This window comes from Cebidichthys violaceus, unplaced genomic scaffold (assembly GCF_023349555.1).
Source record: "Cebidichthys violaceus isolate CVI_PGR_0920_01 unplaced genomic scaffold, fCebVio1.0.p SCAF_72, whole genome shotgun sequence".
NCBI lineage: Eukaryota > Metazoa > Chordata > Actinopteri > Perciformes > Stichaeidae > Cebidichthys > Cebidichthys violaceus.
Window position 1 is genome coordinate 379,898 of NW_027176950.1, and position 15,994 is coordinate 395,891.

The window sequence follows — 15,994 nt, forward strand, 5'->3', positions numbered from 1 at the left end:
AAATGACCAAATTGCTAAAATCAGCTGCCTTTTTCTTGTGCTTACATTGTAACCCACCAGGGGGCAGTGTTGATCATTTAATTTAAAAGGGCCAGACTGCTGTTTTACCTCCTTAACTATAAATCAAACATGCTTTTCTTCTTCTGACCATTTCAAACGCACAACGTAGAGTTTTAGATGGTCACACGTGTTTTCCTTCCTGTCGTCTGCATTGGGCAGATGGCAGACTCTTCAGACTTGTTAGAGGTCTAATCCCTGACAAGAAACGTTAAGTCAGCAGTAATTTGTCGGTTACATTATTGATTTAATATGACTTTGAACTGGTTTGTTTTTCATTCTCAAAGAGACGGCTGCTGATTGAGTTTCATGTCGAACACAAACAAATTCAAACCGACTGCTGCCAAAGTTTAATTACACATTTTATTAAAACATGCCGTAAAAGAAATCTCAAATAAATTAAACCCACAAAATATAACAAACAAGCAATATTGCACATGAAAAAAAAAAATTGAGTTCACACGATGTCGGAGTGCTTCACTCGTGTGAAAAAGTGTCGAGTTATAAATCAAAAGCTTTTAAAAACAGAACAAAACACTTTTGACTACAGAAGACAGGAACGCTGGTCTGAACACGACGACAGCATCATTTAACTGGCTGTCTATAGAGAACGATCAATATGACCAATACTGTACACATGTCACACAGTCCAGAGGAAAGACGGTGTGTTTGACTCACTACAAAGACTCAAAGACTCTCCTTCCCTTCTTTTAAAGAGCAAATATCAAATCCGAGGGTCACGATTTAACAGTAAGAAGCCAAAACCAGCAGAGATAACGTTTAAAACATTAACCCTCTGAGCCTCACATATTGGACGATTTGAAGACATCAATAATTGATGGAAGCCATGTGGCACACATTTATCCAGGACATCTGCACATGTGCAAACCCATTAAACTGGTTATTTTCCATTAAATTGGTTACTTCCGAGTGCACTTAACTGTGACCTTAACTGAAGTTATTGCTAGTTAAAGTAGTGGAGAAAAAAAAACACACTTTAATTGCATAATATTTTCCCTTTTTAGACAATATGGCGCACACATTTTTACAAATCAGGGTGAGCTCCTGAAGGGATCTTTAAATATGTGAAGAGCAGATCTTTGTAGAAGCCAGTGAGCAAACAGCAGATACAGTAGCACATGGAATATACAGACAGGGACCCAGAACAACAGAGAGGGCCCGGAGTAACAGTACATCAATAACGTTTTACAGTATTTGTGTGGGGCCTCCCTCTTTTCTTTTTTTAAAGGAGGTGTGTGTTGGGTTTACCGTCACACAGCGAGCGGCACTAAGCCCGGGGAGGAGGCAGCAGGAGGAGCCGTGATGGCTGTCAGGGCGCCGGCTTTCAGTCCGTTCACGGTCCTGCTGCAAAAAACATAACAGAGTTCCATTTAAATAACCAACCACTGATGGGCTACAGATCAAAGCCTCCATTTAATTTAAAGGAAAGCTACTTGTTTTAAAGCAGCAATGATGAAACAAGCTGAAAAGTATGGAAGCTCATTTCTGACAGGAAAAGTTAGGGGAGACAAAAAATGAACAATACTCATCGGAGGTCAGAATTATGAAATACAGTTTTACACAAAACAAATAAAGTTGAGGCAGAGGTCGATAATGACCCTCCAAGCTCAACTAAATAGTTTCAGTTGATTAAACAATTCAACAAAAAGGGAACATAAACTTAAATTACAAATCATTTTCAGTTGGGTTAACAAGTGCATCTCTTTTATTTAATGAATTGCCAAAATTCTTAAGAATTTTTGTAATTAACATTGCTAATAAAGTCAGCAGACCTTCACTCTTCTAATATGTATTTAACTACAACATGAAAAATTCAATACAATGATTAGTCCATTTACTTTTCTTTTCCTGGCAGATTTGATCTCCCATAATAAGGGACAACGATGAAATGCAAGATAAACTCTTCCTCCTCATTATGAACTCATCATCATCATCTTTTCACACAAAGAGGACGCTGCAGCTCCTCCACAGAGATGACGTCTTTTAAACAAAGTTATGCATTTGTTGCTATAAATGGAACTTAAAAGCGTAAAAAGAAGCTGCAAAGTTAGTCTGGCCGACTGGTTAAACTGGTTTCCACTGTGAGCAATAGTTCAACTATGACCAGTATCTCTTTGTTTGGTTTAGAGTCATGACTCCGGTCTAAAGGAGCGTTCAGTATGAATGAAGGATAGATCATTCTAAATTTAGGGCTGGAAAAGTTTGAAAACTTTCCATGGCAGTGTTGACGCAACACATGTTCCTCTTTTGAAACCTTAGTTCATGGAAGATAAGGCATCTTAATTCATTTTTATGATTCATAAAAATATGGAAAACTGCTAATGAGTGTTAAATAAAATGAAATATAGTTCCTTGTTTTAGAACAGGGAATATCTGATGAATGAATGTGTAAACAATTTGGTCAGTACTTAAAAGAGTACGGCGGTTCAACCCTCTATTCTCATCACATCTTCCTCTATCGCAGTAAGAACTGCCTGAAGGTGAACACAACAAACCTCCTCTGACACCAGAAGGACAATGACCTCGTTGTCTGTGCGTCTCAATGTGCAGAGACACTGAACACCGTCAGTGTCTCTGCACACCACAACACGAGCAGAGGGAAACAGAGCTGAACGTACAAATACTGTAGGATTCAAGTCTGGTGATTATTCTGTATTTCTCTTCCTCTGAGTCATCAATGAGCCTCACTGTTGTTCCTTCATCACCATGAACACACTCACTGTAGTTTATTCTGACTCGCCACACACACACACACACACACACACACACACACACACACACACACACACACACACACACACACACACACACACACACACACACACACACACACACACACACACACACACACACACTCTGTCCTTTTCCCTGAATGAACAAACATTCATGGTCCCCAGAAGATGAATACTGGTTACTTTGGTAATTCCTCCATGTTTGGTGTAAATTTTACAGCCTCTCAGAGCTTAAAATAAACTATATATTTGTATTTAAAAGGTTGGTATCTTCAGTGGGAACGAATGAGAAAGGGCAGGGAAGTCAGAAAATATTGAGAGACCATTAACACACTGTTGGTTTTGGTCTTTTTATTTAATATTTAATTTGTTGACTTTTTTTTGTCAGCTTCTGTGAGTAAATGTAATTTTTGTCATCAAGTTTCTCTTCCTTGAGGCTTCTGACAAACGTTCCCGACTTCATTTCTAAGATGGACTACAAAATAAATTCAGTTTGTTTTAAAATGCACCTTGTTAATTAAAGTTAATGGTTAGACCTAGGACCAAAAACAAAGCATAAATAACTCACACTAGTAGGACAAGAGATCTATTCGTTCAGCTTAGAGTTAAAAGGACAGCGGGTAAAATTCCACCACCAGTACAGTTAGTGGACACCATCTATCCCACAGTCATGGTTATTTCTACGAGCTCCAAATGGGAAAAGAGGTTTGTTAGAAACACCAGCAGCATGCATGAACGCTCCCCGACACACTCAGGTAACAGGAGGAGCTACGATTACCCAGAATCAATGCAGGGAACGTGACCATCTCTGTCCTGCTGGGAAGAAACGCACACAGGTCTCAGATTCTCCTCCAGTCGTCAGACACATTTTACCTTTTACCATCATAAACACAACTAAGGCAAACACATGGGACTGGAATTACAAACTTCTCCTCATGACTCATCCCTCACTTCTTACTAAGAGATGAAACATGTAGCAAAAGGCGGGTGGGTTTTCTGGTTTCACTCACGTTTTGTCATAATACGACGTGTGCAGCGATTGCGAGTAGTTGGTTGTGTTTGCGTTGAGCGCGTTGCTGTTGTCCAGACCGTACGCCTTCCTGGCTTTCTGGTCCTTGGCAAAGTTCCTGCAAGCGGCGAGCTTGGACTCCAGAGCCTGTGGTGGAGACATGAACATAAACACAAAGATGAAGGACAGACGAGGACTTTTCCACATCACGCTTGTGATGTAGAGGAGGAGAAAAGGGAAAGAAATCACTTCAATCACCGGAAACAGGAAGTGACTCACCCCGACTTTCCGGAGTAAATCGCTGACGATGTTGAGGGCCGATATTCTGGCAGAAGGAGTCAACGGAGAGTTGCTGCCAAAACCGTTTGACAGAGCTGTACAAGAACAAATATTTATAATTTAATTAAATATACATCTTATTCACTCGTTAACGTCTCCCTACAAATAAACAATCAGTAGTTTACTCTACAGTCAGCCGCAAAATGACATTTCAGACGTTACCTCTGACAGGCGTTGTGTCAAATGACCATCTTTCATATCTTTAAAATGTGACACATTCAAATTAAATGGTGGAAAGTAACTAGAATGAACTACATTGTAAAGAAGAAGATGTTGTGCACAGCCTGTCTGCAGATGGGTACAAACAATTAAGTTTAAATGTCTAAGAGAAGCAATGCTCTGCACCAGATCTAGCTACTTTCTCTCTGCAGATAAACAGACACTACATTCTTACTACAATGTTCAGTAACTTCTATATTCACCTTCCAATCTTACACCCAACCCGACAAAATGTGTACAAACAAGCATATGCAAATTTAATCCTGGACTTTCCCTAAAAGGCCATCAAACCAATCCAGCAGAAATTAATTGAGACAATAAATCATTTCATTCTAAAGAGGGATAAATATGCATTCATCCATGATTAGGGTGTGGCATAAAAAAAAATAAGTGAAAGAAATCAATTCCAGCCACTCACGTGAATAATTAAACCAATAATAACTGATTGTCAAAGTTATCAATGCTTTTTATTCTTAACCATCCTCTTGAGTGTTTGAAAATGTTTGTTATTTTATGCTACACCCAAAAAATAGTCAAAAACATTAATTTTCTCCCCTTTAAGATGACTTTTTCCCCCTCAGAGAGCACCAGAAGTGCTCCTTATTTCATCAGTAGACACAGTTACATGAAAAATGCATTTAAAAAAAAACTATTTTTGACAAAGAACTACTTGCAATATGAGAGGAGGAAAAAAAAAAATCACTCAAGGGAAGACAGGCTGCAGCTACCTGTTGGGTTGGCAAAGGCGTTGTCCAGACCTTGGCTCAGTGGGGTTGCAGGGAGAGAGAGGGAGGCCTGAACAGCAGTGTCCATCTTCTCGTTCTCCTGTGTGGGCGAACTTGGAGCCGACATCCTGGTCACATCCGACTGCCTCTCTCGTACGGCGAGCTCCTGCCGCATGTCTATTAAAAAAAAAATCATAAATAAATGTGTTGTAGCTCCTCCCAGAGATCAGATTAGTACACAAACTAAAAGTCTGTGGGAAAGCTGCAGCAGCAGCTGTATGCTAATGAGCTGCAGAGAGTGATTGACAGCGTGGCTCATTTGTAAAATAATAAAAAGGATCGAGTCAATAATCACCTCTGGCTTCGTCCTTTAATCTTTGCACAGACTCCAGAAGCGACTCCTTTTCATCCAGCTCGCTCTCCAGGAAGGCGTTCCTCTCGATGGCCTGGTTCAGACGCTGCTCGAAGGTCTCCAGAGACACAATGGTCGCTCTGAGAGAGAGTCAAAGAGGAAGCAACATTGATTAAATATCCTCTGATATCCTGCATGTCCTATCTATTTATTACCAGTTATTCAAGTACGTATAAGGGATCAATATCTGCAGTATTTGATTTTAATCCAATTCAGGGGAAGATATTAATCGCATTTGACCCATTTGCTAATTTTAAATTTCCATAAACATTAATCAGGGATCACAAAGGAGCTGATTTGGTCACAATATTGTCTGTACTGTACTATCCTTATAATACAAATAAATGAATATTTAATTAGTGAGGCGTAAAAATGAGCTTTTACATAGCATACATAACTTCCTTCCATGTTGTTTGTTCCTAATTGTTGTTTTCAGTTGCTGTTGTTTCAGTTAATGTTTGTAGTAGTTGTCAGTCTGTTTTTTAAAATCATATGATCTGTTTAAAAGCCTAACCAGGGATATACTTTGCATTGGTTGCATTTTATTAAAAATGTAACAAAGCCTGTTTGAATAAGTGAATAAAACATATATAACATTTTCTATCTTGTATTATCATCTTATAAAAAAGAAATAAATCTTTATTTAGCAACACATAAAACATGATCACATGCTACTCAGGAACATCAAACTCTCAAGAATGAAAAGTGATTTATTTTGGCGGGCCCATTCAGACCTTTTGGTTCTCTCCAGGTCGTCGTTGGACTGTTCGAGCTCTCGGACGTATTTGTGGAGCTGCTCCTTGATGCTGCGTGTTTGCCCGAGGTCGTCCTCCAGCATGGAGATCTGCTTGTAGCTCTGAGCGTACTGATGCTCAAACCTCTCCTGAGGAAGAGGAGGAGGAGGAGGACAGGATGAAGAGAGGCAGCACGTTATTGATCACATGTGTTTAATCTAGGACACGGGAGCTGCATGTCGGGACATGATTCAGCAGCTCCCCACGCTCACCACCTACATGTTATCATCTATTTTTCATCGCTCCCTTCGTTTTCCCCCTCTGTTGGAAGTGTGACCTAAATATCCACCAGCTCCGAGACAATCAGCTCAATAAGAACCGGCGGGCTCGACTGTCTGACCTACATCTGCTGCTGCTGAGGCGTCTGACTGCAGCCACACAGCCCTCTTTTAACTCTGAGCCTCGTCCCTGTAGCGTGACAGTGAAATATTTAAACAGTTTAGACATATTTTATGTCGTGCCGTGATGTTCGTACGGTGGCTTTGAGGCGCAAAACGCACACAAAAAAAGTCTTGAGAATTCAGAAACAGAAAACCACGTTCAAAACATTATTTCTCCAGGCTTGTGTTTTCTCATTTGTTGCTTTATTTTGTGAAATGTCTAGAGCTGTCCTCGACCAAAGAACCATCACTACATTTTGTCGGCTAATCGATTTGTTGATTCTTTGTGAGTTTCTCCACAAAGAATCACACAAAAGTATCACTTTAGATGATTGTTAAAGTTTATTGGAAATAAATCATTTAGCATAAAAAAAGCATTAAAAAACGACTAATTGGCTTAAAGAATCTTGGTCGATTAAGAGCAATAACAGCAGATTAGTCACTAATCAACTAATCGACTAAGATGGGGGAGTCCTAGAAATGTTGTCTTTTCTGAAATATTGTGTTTTCTACATTACATTACATAAAATGTTGAATTATTTTCTGAATTGTTAGTGCTTTCTAAAACATCGTGTTTCCTGGTGATTTATCTGTGATGCGTTGTTTTGTAAAATTGTGTTTTCAGATTTCTTGATTTGTTTGTGAAACGTTATTGTTTTTCGCTAATGCTGCTGTCGTGTTGTGTGACGTGTTTTAACGCTTTGCACCTCAAGGCCACCGTAGCGTTGTACTTTAAGCTGTCTACAATAAAGTGCTGCAGGGATGAGGTATTTCTGCAGCCGACCACGAGGTTAGCGTCTCACATGGATGACTTCTTAAAAAACGTTTCCTGAAAATTTGTTGTTTGTACTGAAGACTAACATCAGTGGGGAAACCATATAACTGAGCTAACTGTGTTGTATCATGAAAATAAAAATAAAAACATATGTCCAGAAAGCAAAAAAAAATATCGCTGCGAAAACTATCACTATTGTGTAAAACCTGACAGACACTTTGGCACAAACATCTCATCCCTGCTGGAAACATGGACGCAAAAATGAGCCTCCCGCCTCTTTCTGTAATTATGGAGCGAGAATAAGAGCGAGAGACACAACCTGATGCATTATGTATGAGAGTCACACAGATCAGCTGCGTCAGTAAACAGCCAGCTTAGGACAGCGTTGAAATTAGAAAAAGAGAGGTACATCAGCACCTTCCTGAGGTGAGATTTACATTTAGATTGCACATGGAGGCATGGATGACAATTTATCAGCCGTTATTTTTGTTATGTTGCTTTAATCTCAACATTCCTGTGACCTGTGACATGTAACCAGAGAGGCAGAGCTGCAGGTCCACTTAAAAACAATAAATAAAAGTACTGCATCCAGGGGAGCGGCAGCTGTTACAGCGAGACTTCACGGCTTCTCCCACGAGACAGCACTCAAGGACGAGTGGTGATATTAAATAAAAACATGCATCAAATATTCATTTCAAGGGTAAATATAAAGACACGCTGTACTGGCCTGGTTCAGAGTTTACAGCACAGTGAGGTTTTCATTGGGTTTTTGAGTATTGAGTAATCATCTGAGTAAATGTCAGCAGATTGTGGAAAATGCGCGTCATGATTTCACAGATCTCAAGGGAATCGTCTCTTTTAAAAAGGACTAGTTGTCAAGCAAATAGGCGCCACATAAACAAATGAGATTGTGTTAATAAATGAGCTTTAGAGGTGTTTTTTGGTAGATTTTCTTACATATTGACAAATAAACGCTGGCCACCCTGTGTCCAGTGTTTGTGCTAAGCTAAGCTAGCCTGCTGTATTGTCATATTTATCGCACGCATATCACAATAAACTGACGGCAAGTGAATAAATGTATATATATACGTATATATATATATATATATATATATATATATATATATATACACACACACATATACATATATATACACGTATATATATATATATATATATATATATATATATATACACACACATATACATATATATACACGTATATATATACACACGTGTATATATATATATATATATATATATATATATATAGTGTATATATACACACACATACATAAATAGAAATAAGTCCTATTTAAATTAATGACTAACATGGTGCCTCCATATCACATCAATTTCTTCTAGTTTCTCTTTTTCTACTATTTCTAATGTTCTCTTTTTATTGTTTACAAATCCTAGAAAGCAAGTTGAGTTCTGGCAACAGCTGAAATTACGTCAGTTTGTTAGTCACAGTCTCTTGACAGTTTGAATACATTAAACTGATATTTTCTCTCATAATATAGATATTTGAACATAAACAAGAAACAATGACTAGTTATACTGTCAGTCACTGATTACAGCAATGTCTTTATCGGCACTTCTTCTTCTTCATCGATACTGTGTAAGACATCACCCTGAGAGGATGCGACCTCGAGTCCACTGTTGCAGAGACACAGATCACTTTGCCGTTACCTTGAGCGAGTCGACCTCGTTCTTGAGTCTTCCGTTCTCAGACTGCAGGTCCTTCATGCGGTGCTCGGCCTGGCCCAGCTGAGCCTCCAGCTCGGCCTCCAGCTCCCGGCTCCCCTCCTGGAACTCCAGCAGCTCCTCCCGGGCCTCCTGGCAGCTGAGGGCAAACACAAAAGGAGGAGGAGCCCGTTAGAGAGAACAGAGTGCAGACAGAAAGAGGTCGCCATGCATTCCATTTTACTTATGTTTATCTATATTTGATCTGGCCACTGGAGCTCTGACCCAGATAATGTTCCACAGACTCAGACCTGATATTCACAATCACCTACAGTATGCTGCTGTTAAGTCAATTGTACTTGTCATAGCCTTTCAATCTATGTGCATAATATATATTTCTTTAAGTAATTATATTTACGTTCCTTAACAACAAATCTTATCCAACATTTTCAATTACCAGTCAAAGCTCTTTAGAAAATAGTACAAGCATGAAGAAACAACAATTTTATATTCTTCTATTATCAGATGTCCATCTTCACGCCATTGGTTTGTGGAGCACGATTTGGAAGCTCCGAGTTTGGCCTTTTGAGTGATGGAGTTCTGGACATTTTGATCCTTTCGTGGTGAAAAATGAAAAGTCAGCGGATCACTTGAGTCGTTAGGATCTTTGGACCTGAATGTATGCGCCACATTTTACAGCAGTTCATCTTGTATTCACTATATTTTGCTAATTTACATTAGCTATTTTTTAAATGTATTTTCACATTATTTAATTTGGCCAACTGCATACAAGGTTACTTCTAACAGGGTTGCGCAACGACATGCAGATTGTAGTCCCATTTTGGTACATAAAACACAAAAAAACGATATTATATGTGGAAGATGAATTCAGGAGTTTCACATCCTGAGGAAAGAAGCTGTTCTGAAGTCTGGTGGATCAGCAGCTGATACTTCTGTTATCTCTTTCCAGACGGCAGCAGAGTGAACAGGCTGTGGCTGTGGTGGGTTTTGTCTTTTAACATCCTTAAGGCTCTTCGCAGGCACCTCTTGTCACCAATATCACCAATGCTTGGTAGATGGGTACCAATCGTTTAGAGCCCTCATGTCCTGGGTCGTGCACATCACATGACAGTTTGTTTCCAGTCAGGATGCTTTTTATTATGTTTGTGAGGTTTCTTCACCAGGATGGTGATTGATTTTCACACTATTCTAGTGCACATCTGTCCGTCCTGGGAGAGAGATCCCTCCTCAGTTGCTCTTCCTGAGGTTTCCTCCATTTTTCACCCTTTAAGTATTTTTTTGGTTAAGTTTTTCCTTAAGGGTCCAAGGATGTTGTATGTTGTACAGACTGTAAAGCCCTCTGAGGCATATAAATAAAACCGACTCGACATACTCTACATCTAACAACGTACAAAAATAGACTGACTGAGCGACATTTGTGTGCATTCAGTTCGTCTGATCCCTGACGTTTCATTCACCCTCACAGGACATGTGATCACTGAACGGCTTTACCACAAAGTGCTCGTTACGTAAGTGTCTGTGGATGTGGCCACGGATGAACACACTTGGACGGACTCACAGAGCCAGCAGTCTAAAAATGGCAACCGTCATACGAGTGAAAGTGCTGGAGGTGGCAAAGAGCCAGAAAACCCAATTATGAACGCTTGTGATCAGCCCACTGTGGAAATGCTCGGCCTCGCTTTGAACTGCTTCTACTTGGAAAAGGTTTGGCTGTGACTTATTTGCAGACTAGTGCTTCCGCTTCAATTATTACTCTTTATTCAAGATAGTTCCAAGTTCCAGTGCATCAGAATAGTTAGTAGGAGGGAATCCTCAGCAAGAAGAACATTTCACAAGATGAAAATGCTCATTTTAACTCTCTGAATTTGACTTTTCACGACAATTTTGTGACGAGTAAATGCACAAGTGCTTTTCAATCAGTTCTAATTCTGTGGGGTTCTTCACATTTAATGCAGTTAAATTTACTGCAAGGTACTTTCATTCAGTGTTAATTTTGTTGGTCCCTGTGGACTAAAGTGGTAGTGATTCTGAGTACCAGACTCCCTTTAGAAAACCTCTCATTTTACTGCAGCAGGGTCTGACAGTCTGCCCCTCTCAGTCCTGGTTCTGGTTCTCCCGTGCCTCCCTTCCCTCCAGCGGGTCTAGCAATATGTCCTGGGTCTCCAGCAGCGTGGTGTCGGTGTTGGCTCCCAGAGAGGAGAAGCTCTGCTCCTGGAGGAGGAGGAGGAGGAGGAGGAGGAGGAGGAGGAGGAGGCGCTGCTGCTGCCGGGAGCTGAGCTCTCCTCCTCCCTCCAGAGCTCCAGACTGCAGGTCCAAGGCAGCAGTGAAGCCGGATCTGGGTCTGTCCACGGTGGACCGGTCTCTGCTGGAGTCTGAGCTGAAGGAGTTTCTGGTGAACCTGAATGATTTAATCTGGTTTCACCAGAATCCGACCCGGTGGCATCGATGACGAGCAATAAGAATGACTATATAGAAACAGACCATCTTCTCTCTGATGGTCTATTTACTGATGGAGGTCTGATAGAGGATCAGGACTAAACTGAGAAGTTCCTCACAGTAACTTTACAGTCTTATAATAGAAGGTAAATACTGTATATTGTTAAAGCTGCTGATGAAGATGGATTAGGAGAAGAAAAACACTTATATCACACACTGTATGTCTCACACACAAACAGGATGTTTGAAGCCGTGACTTTGAAGGAATGTCATTGTCTACAGGCTCTTACATAAGCGGGTGTCGGCCCGACTTGGTTTCCTTTATCACAGCGATTTCGATCTCAATCAGGTGACGTGTTGAAAGATAAGATTTCATCTTGGGTGCAGCAAATTTGATTTTAGCCGCCTTTATATAATTAAGATGTTTGAGTAACAGCCTGTGTCGTTATATAACCATCATGAGACGTGAGGACAAAGGGACATGAGAGTCTTTTATGTGAAACATGAGCCGCCCGCTGCTTTGGGAAATATAGGGAGAGGTTCCCACTGGAGCTTTCGCTGCTCAGCCCACATATATAAAAAAACCTGTCACTGGATATTCCAACGCTGGCTTTTGATTGAAAGAGTAAGAATGGATGACTGAAACAAAGACAAGATAGCAGATCAAACATTCCTGAGGTGGTTCCCACAGACACAAAGAGACTGCAGTGTTATTATCAGAGCTCGTGATCTGAGAGGAACAATCTGTGGTTCAAATGTAGTTCTGGTTCATCCCAAAGGTGCTGTATGCTCTGTGCAGACCAGTCAAGTTAACATCAATGAGTAGAAGGTGTATAAATGTAATATTTGTATTTCTGTCTTGTTGTTTTTTTTAATCCTACCTCATTTTTTTTATTTATCACCTCATCACTTTTATTCCTTTGCTGTAACAACTGAATTCCCCCAATGTGGGATCAATAAAGTTCTTATATTGTCAAAGCCTTTTCTTTATAGACCTGGCTTTGTGTACAGCGGTATTGTCTTGCAGAAAAACATGAACACAAACTGTGGCCACAAAGCTGGAAAACCCCTATTGTTGAACTGTTGAACTAAAGGGATTAACCCAGATCACAAACCGGTGCGTCTACATTTTGGCGTATTGCGTACGAGGACAAAAGACAATATCTGAAATCTTCTGACGCTGTAAAATTTTTGTTTTCCTCAGTAATGTATTCATGCATTGCACTAGAAGGACACACATATCTTCAAAATAATCAGAAACAACATTATGAGATTAAAACTCTTAAAACGCTCCAGTTATGAATGTGAACACCTCAAATGGATATGGTCCAAAAACAATGGGCCTTTTATGAACATCATATTCTGACGAGTTGGTCTTTCTCTGAATAATAATAAAAATGACATGCATCCCCGACTAAGATTGTACATAGTCGAATCTGATCGGTCAAGTCTTGTCTGTAGTCCACTGATTGTCAAATTGCGTCTTTTTTGTGCTCATTGATCCATCTGTTTCAATAGAAAACTCGTAAAAACAACATTATTGGCTGACATTAGCTGTTGTTTCAGATTAATGGATAGCATGGGTTGTCGTGTATGTGTGTGTGTGTGTGTGTGTGTGTGTGTGGGGGGGGGGGGGGGGGGGGGTCTTTTTTTTAAATGTTTAAATAGCCATGTTGTTATTTATGAGTGATTCTTTGTATCATTACCACATTTTCCCTTCACTGCAAAGATTTGACTGTGAGACGTTGAATATCCAATCAGGCTGCTTGGATTCGAATCGTTGAATAATCGACTATTTGGGGTCACCGCTTATAAATACTACTGCTTTTAACAAGGTTTGATTTCAGCTGGACTTTAAATCAGTTACCGCAGTTTACGCAACAGATTTAGGCATATCTGTAGGATGGCTTTGGTGTCGCAAACAAGACAAGCAGATAAGTGATGGGGTTTTGATCAGAATTATCCAGTAAGATGAAAAATGGGGCTTAAACTTGGCCAATTATTCCTAAAATATACGTCTGGCTCTACTCTTAACATGAAAAAAGACCCTAACCAATAACGTGTTTATCCGTCTCTCAACAATGCTGTATATTTGTACAGCATTGTACAACATAGTTTGGCCTTTGCTACTCAGGCAATTTGACGTTGATGGTTTAGGTTTAGAGTCTTGCTAACAAACATATAGAACAAGGACCAGTTTACGTACCTTTCCTTGTACTTGAGAGAAAGAGTCTTCCAGAAGTCAATTTCCTCGTCTTTTGAGGAGAATTTTGGTGTCATATCCATTTCCATGGCAAACAAATCTGTAGAGGAGTGAAAAAGAAAACAAGAGTGATTCTGAAACCAAAACAAACTCCCTTATTTATTCAGATTTCGGCCTGAAATCTTAGTCCACAAAAACAGACACAGCTGTGAACTTTACAGAGTTTCAACAAAACAGCATTTTACATTTGATTAATGCCCTTCCATAAGTTCAATCTTATATTGGCATTAAATAAGAGCAGTCTCACATTATACAACACTACAAATTTGTAACTTAGTTGAAAATGTGTCTCACTAGCTTTATTTTGAAAAGCCCTTGATCTACCTACATACTAAAGTAAATCCCAGAGGTATCTGTACGTGAAGGAGCCTCATTCATCATCACACCGACTCATGACTGGAGAGGAAACAAGAACTGAACCCCTGAACACTAAACTAGTCGTGAGCAGGAGCAGATGGGAACACGACCAAAATCTGACAGAAGAAAACAGTAAGATTTCGGAAAGTCCTCGTTCATTTTAAAAGATAATTTCAACTTTAATATATATATATATATATATATATATATATATATATATATATATCTTACAGACAAAACTTGGATATCTAAAATAAGCACCAAGGCATGTTGTGGAAAATTATGGAAATGTAGAGAGACAAATTTCCACATTTAAAACCCCCCCCAATAAAGCCCTTGAAGTGCTGCACAAATCCTCAAATCCACTTGAATTCCAGCATCCAAAAAACGTCAGTGAACCTGAATCAGAATGGTGAGTGAGGTTTAAAAAGGTATGGTTTGAGAAAGATAACACAGAGTGTCACAGTAAACAACGCTGACCTCCAGCATCACGTTTAAAAAGCATGTGAGTCCTCTGGACATTCAATAAACACACTTTACAACAACACAGAGGCCGAGGAGATACAAACTGAATTAAACAGCTAAGTCACACACCATTCCAAATAACCATAAATAGAGCATGGCTGCTTTTACAGTCACTGACTTCTACTGTAAAAAATCTCATTCTGTGATCCCACTGAATAATTCAGCTTCACATTAGATTCAAAGAGAAGCCTATAGAGGAAAACTCAAATGTTATCACAGCAGAGGAAAATGCAACACAGGCCATTTTATGTGGGCTATTTTAAATTAAAAAACACAATTATATAGTTCATATAGCCATTTAAACTGCACAAGCTTGATGTTGGACTAAGACTTTATAAAATAAAATTAATATATTCTATGATTTAATGGGTGGATTAAGTACAGGTGTAAACTAAGAAAGCTTTATAATAGAAAATCTGACTATTTTAGACATGCTGATATCAGCCTAATGCATGACCCTGTTGACCATTGACCATACTGTAATCTATATGATAAATTACATAATTTATATAAATATACAAGATATTTATATAAATATCCTGACATCAAGCAAACGAGCAAACGACCTGCAGAATGTTGGTTCTAGTGTTTTATATCTTTACTGGTTTGCAAACAAAGATAAAATGCAATAAATTATATTGTATTTAGTACCTGAACATCGCCCCAAACAGTAGTGTTTATCAGTCCATTTTGCCCGCTGATGTGAGCTGTTGAGGCCGACCGTCTCTGATGTCAGATGATCTCTGCTGGTTCCTCTCAGCGGGCATTTAAAGGAGAATACACCCTAAATATGAATACTATCACTTCTGATGTGTGGGGCTCAGGTTTATTGAAAATGTTAAATATTCAGCTGTGATATTTGGATTTCTAGCTTGGGGATAAAAAAAGGTGGATAATTACAGTAAAAAGTTGTTAAATATCACAGTGAGAGCGAACATATTTTAGGGTGGATTTCCTCAGTATTCACTTGCTCTGTTGTGTTCATGAGCTTCACTGCTGCACACAAACTGCGCATGACGACGAGCAATAACTGTTGCAGTTAAAATAGCACCACCTGCTGGTCATATATATACATATATATATATATATATATATATATATATATATATATATATATATATATATATATATATATATATATATATATATAAAAAAAAGTCAAATATATTTTTGTCTTTAAATGTCTCATAATTTGTATTTACCACGAGCATTTTGGGGATTTTTATGAACCTTTTTTCTTTAT

General features: G+C 39.1%; 1 protein-coding gene across 4 annotated transcripts; it reads right to left on the reverse strand.

Moving 5' to 3' along the window:
• Window positions 1-406: 406 nt before the first annotated feature.
• ndel1a (nudE neurodevelopment protein 1-like 1a) lies at window positions 407-15,481 on the reverse strand. 4 transcript variants are annotated; one of them, XM_068736835.1, is made up of 10 exons: window positions 15,403-15,481; window positions 13,813-13,909; window positions 9,156-9,309; window positions 6,249-6,397; window positions 5,458-5,594; window positions 5,106-5,279; window positions 4,099-4,193; window positions 3,821-3,966; window positions 3,589-3,623; window positions 1,330-1,419 (listed from the first exon to the last, which is right to left on the reverse strand). In XM_068736835.1, the coding sequence occupies exons 2-10, from the start codon at window positions 13,896-13,898 to the stop codon at window positions 1,412-1,414; spliced, it is 984 nt and encodes a 327-aa protein (XP_068592936.1). In that variant the 5' UTR covers window positions 13,899-13,909; window positions 15,403-15,481; the 3' UTR covers window positions 1,330-1,411. The 4 variants fall into 4 exon arrangements, with proteins under 4 accessions (XP_068592934.1, XP_068592933.1, XP_068592936.1 ...); XM_068736834.1 differs by having other exon boundaries at window positions 1,330-1,422; XM_068736833.1 differs by lacking the exon at window positions 3,589-3,623 and having other exon boundaries at window positions 407-1,419.
• Window positions 15,482-15,994: the final 513 nt, after the last annotated feature.

What these genes read in the sequence shown, in the direction of transcription:
- ndel1a (XM_068736832.1), bottom strand. Translation starts at nt 13,898, where the DNA reads ATGGAAATGGATATGACACCAAAATTCTCCTCAAAAGACGAGGAAATT. An exon ending in ACGAGGTCGACTCGCTCAAG is followed by an intron (nt 6,398 to 9,155) that starts GTAACGGCAAAG and finishes CCTCTTCCTCAG; the next exon opens with GAGAGGTTTGAGCATCAGTA. An exon ending in ATTAAAGGACGAAGCCAGAG is followed by an intron (nt 5,280 to 5,457) that starts GTGATTATTGAC and finishes TTTTTTTAATAG; the next exon opens with ACATGCGGCAGGAGCTCGCC.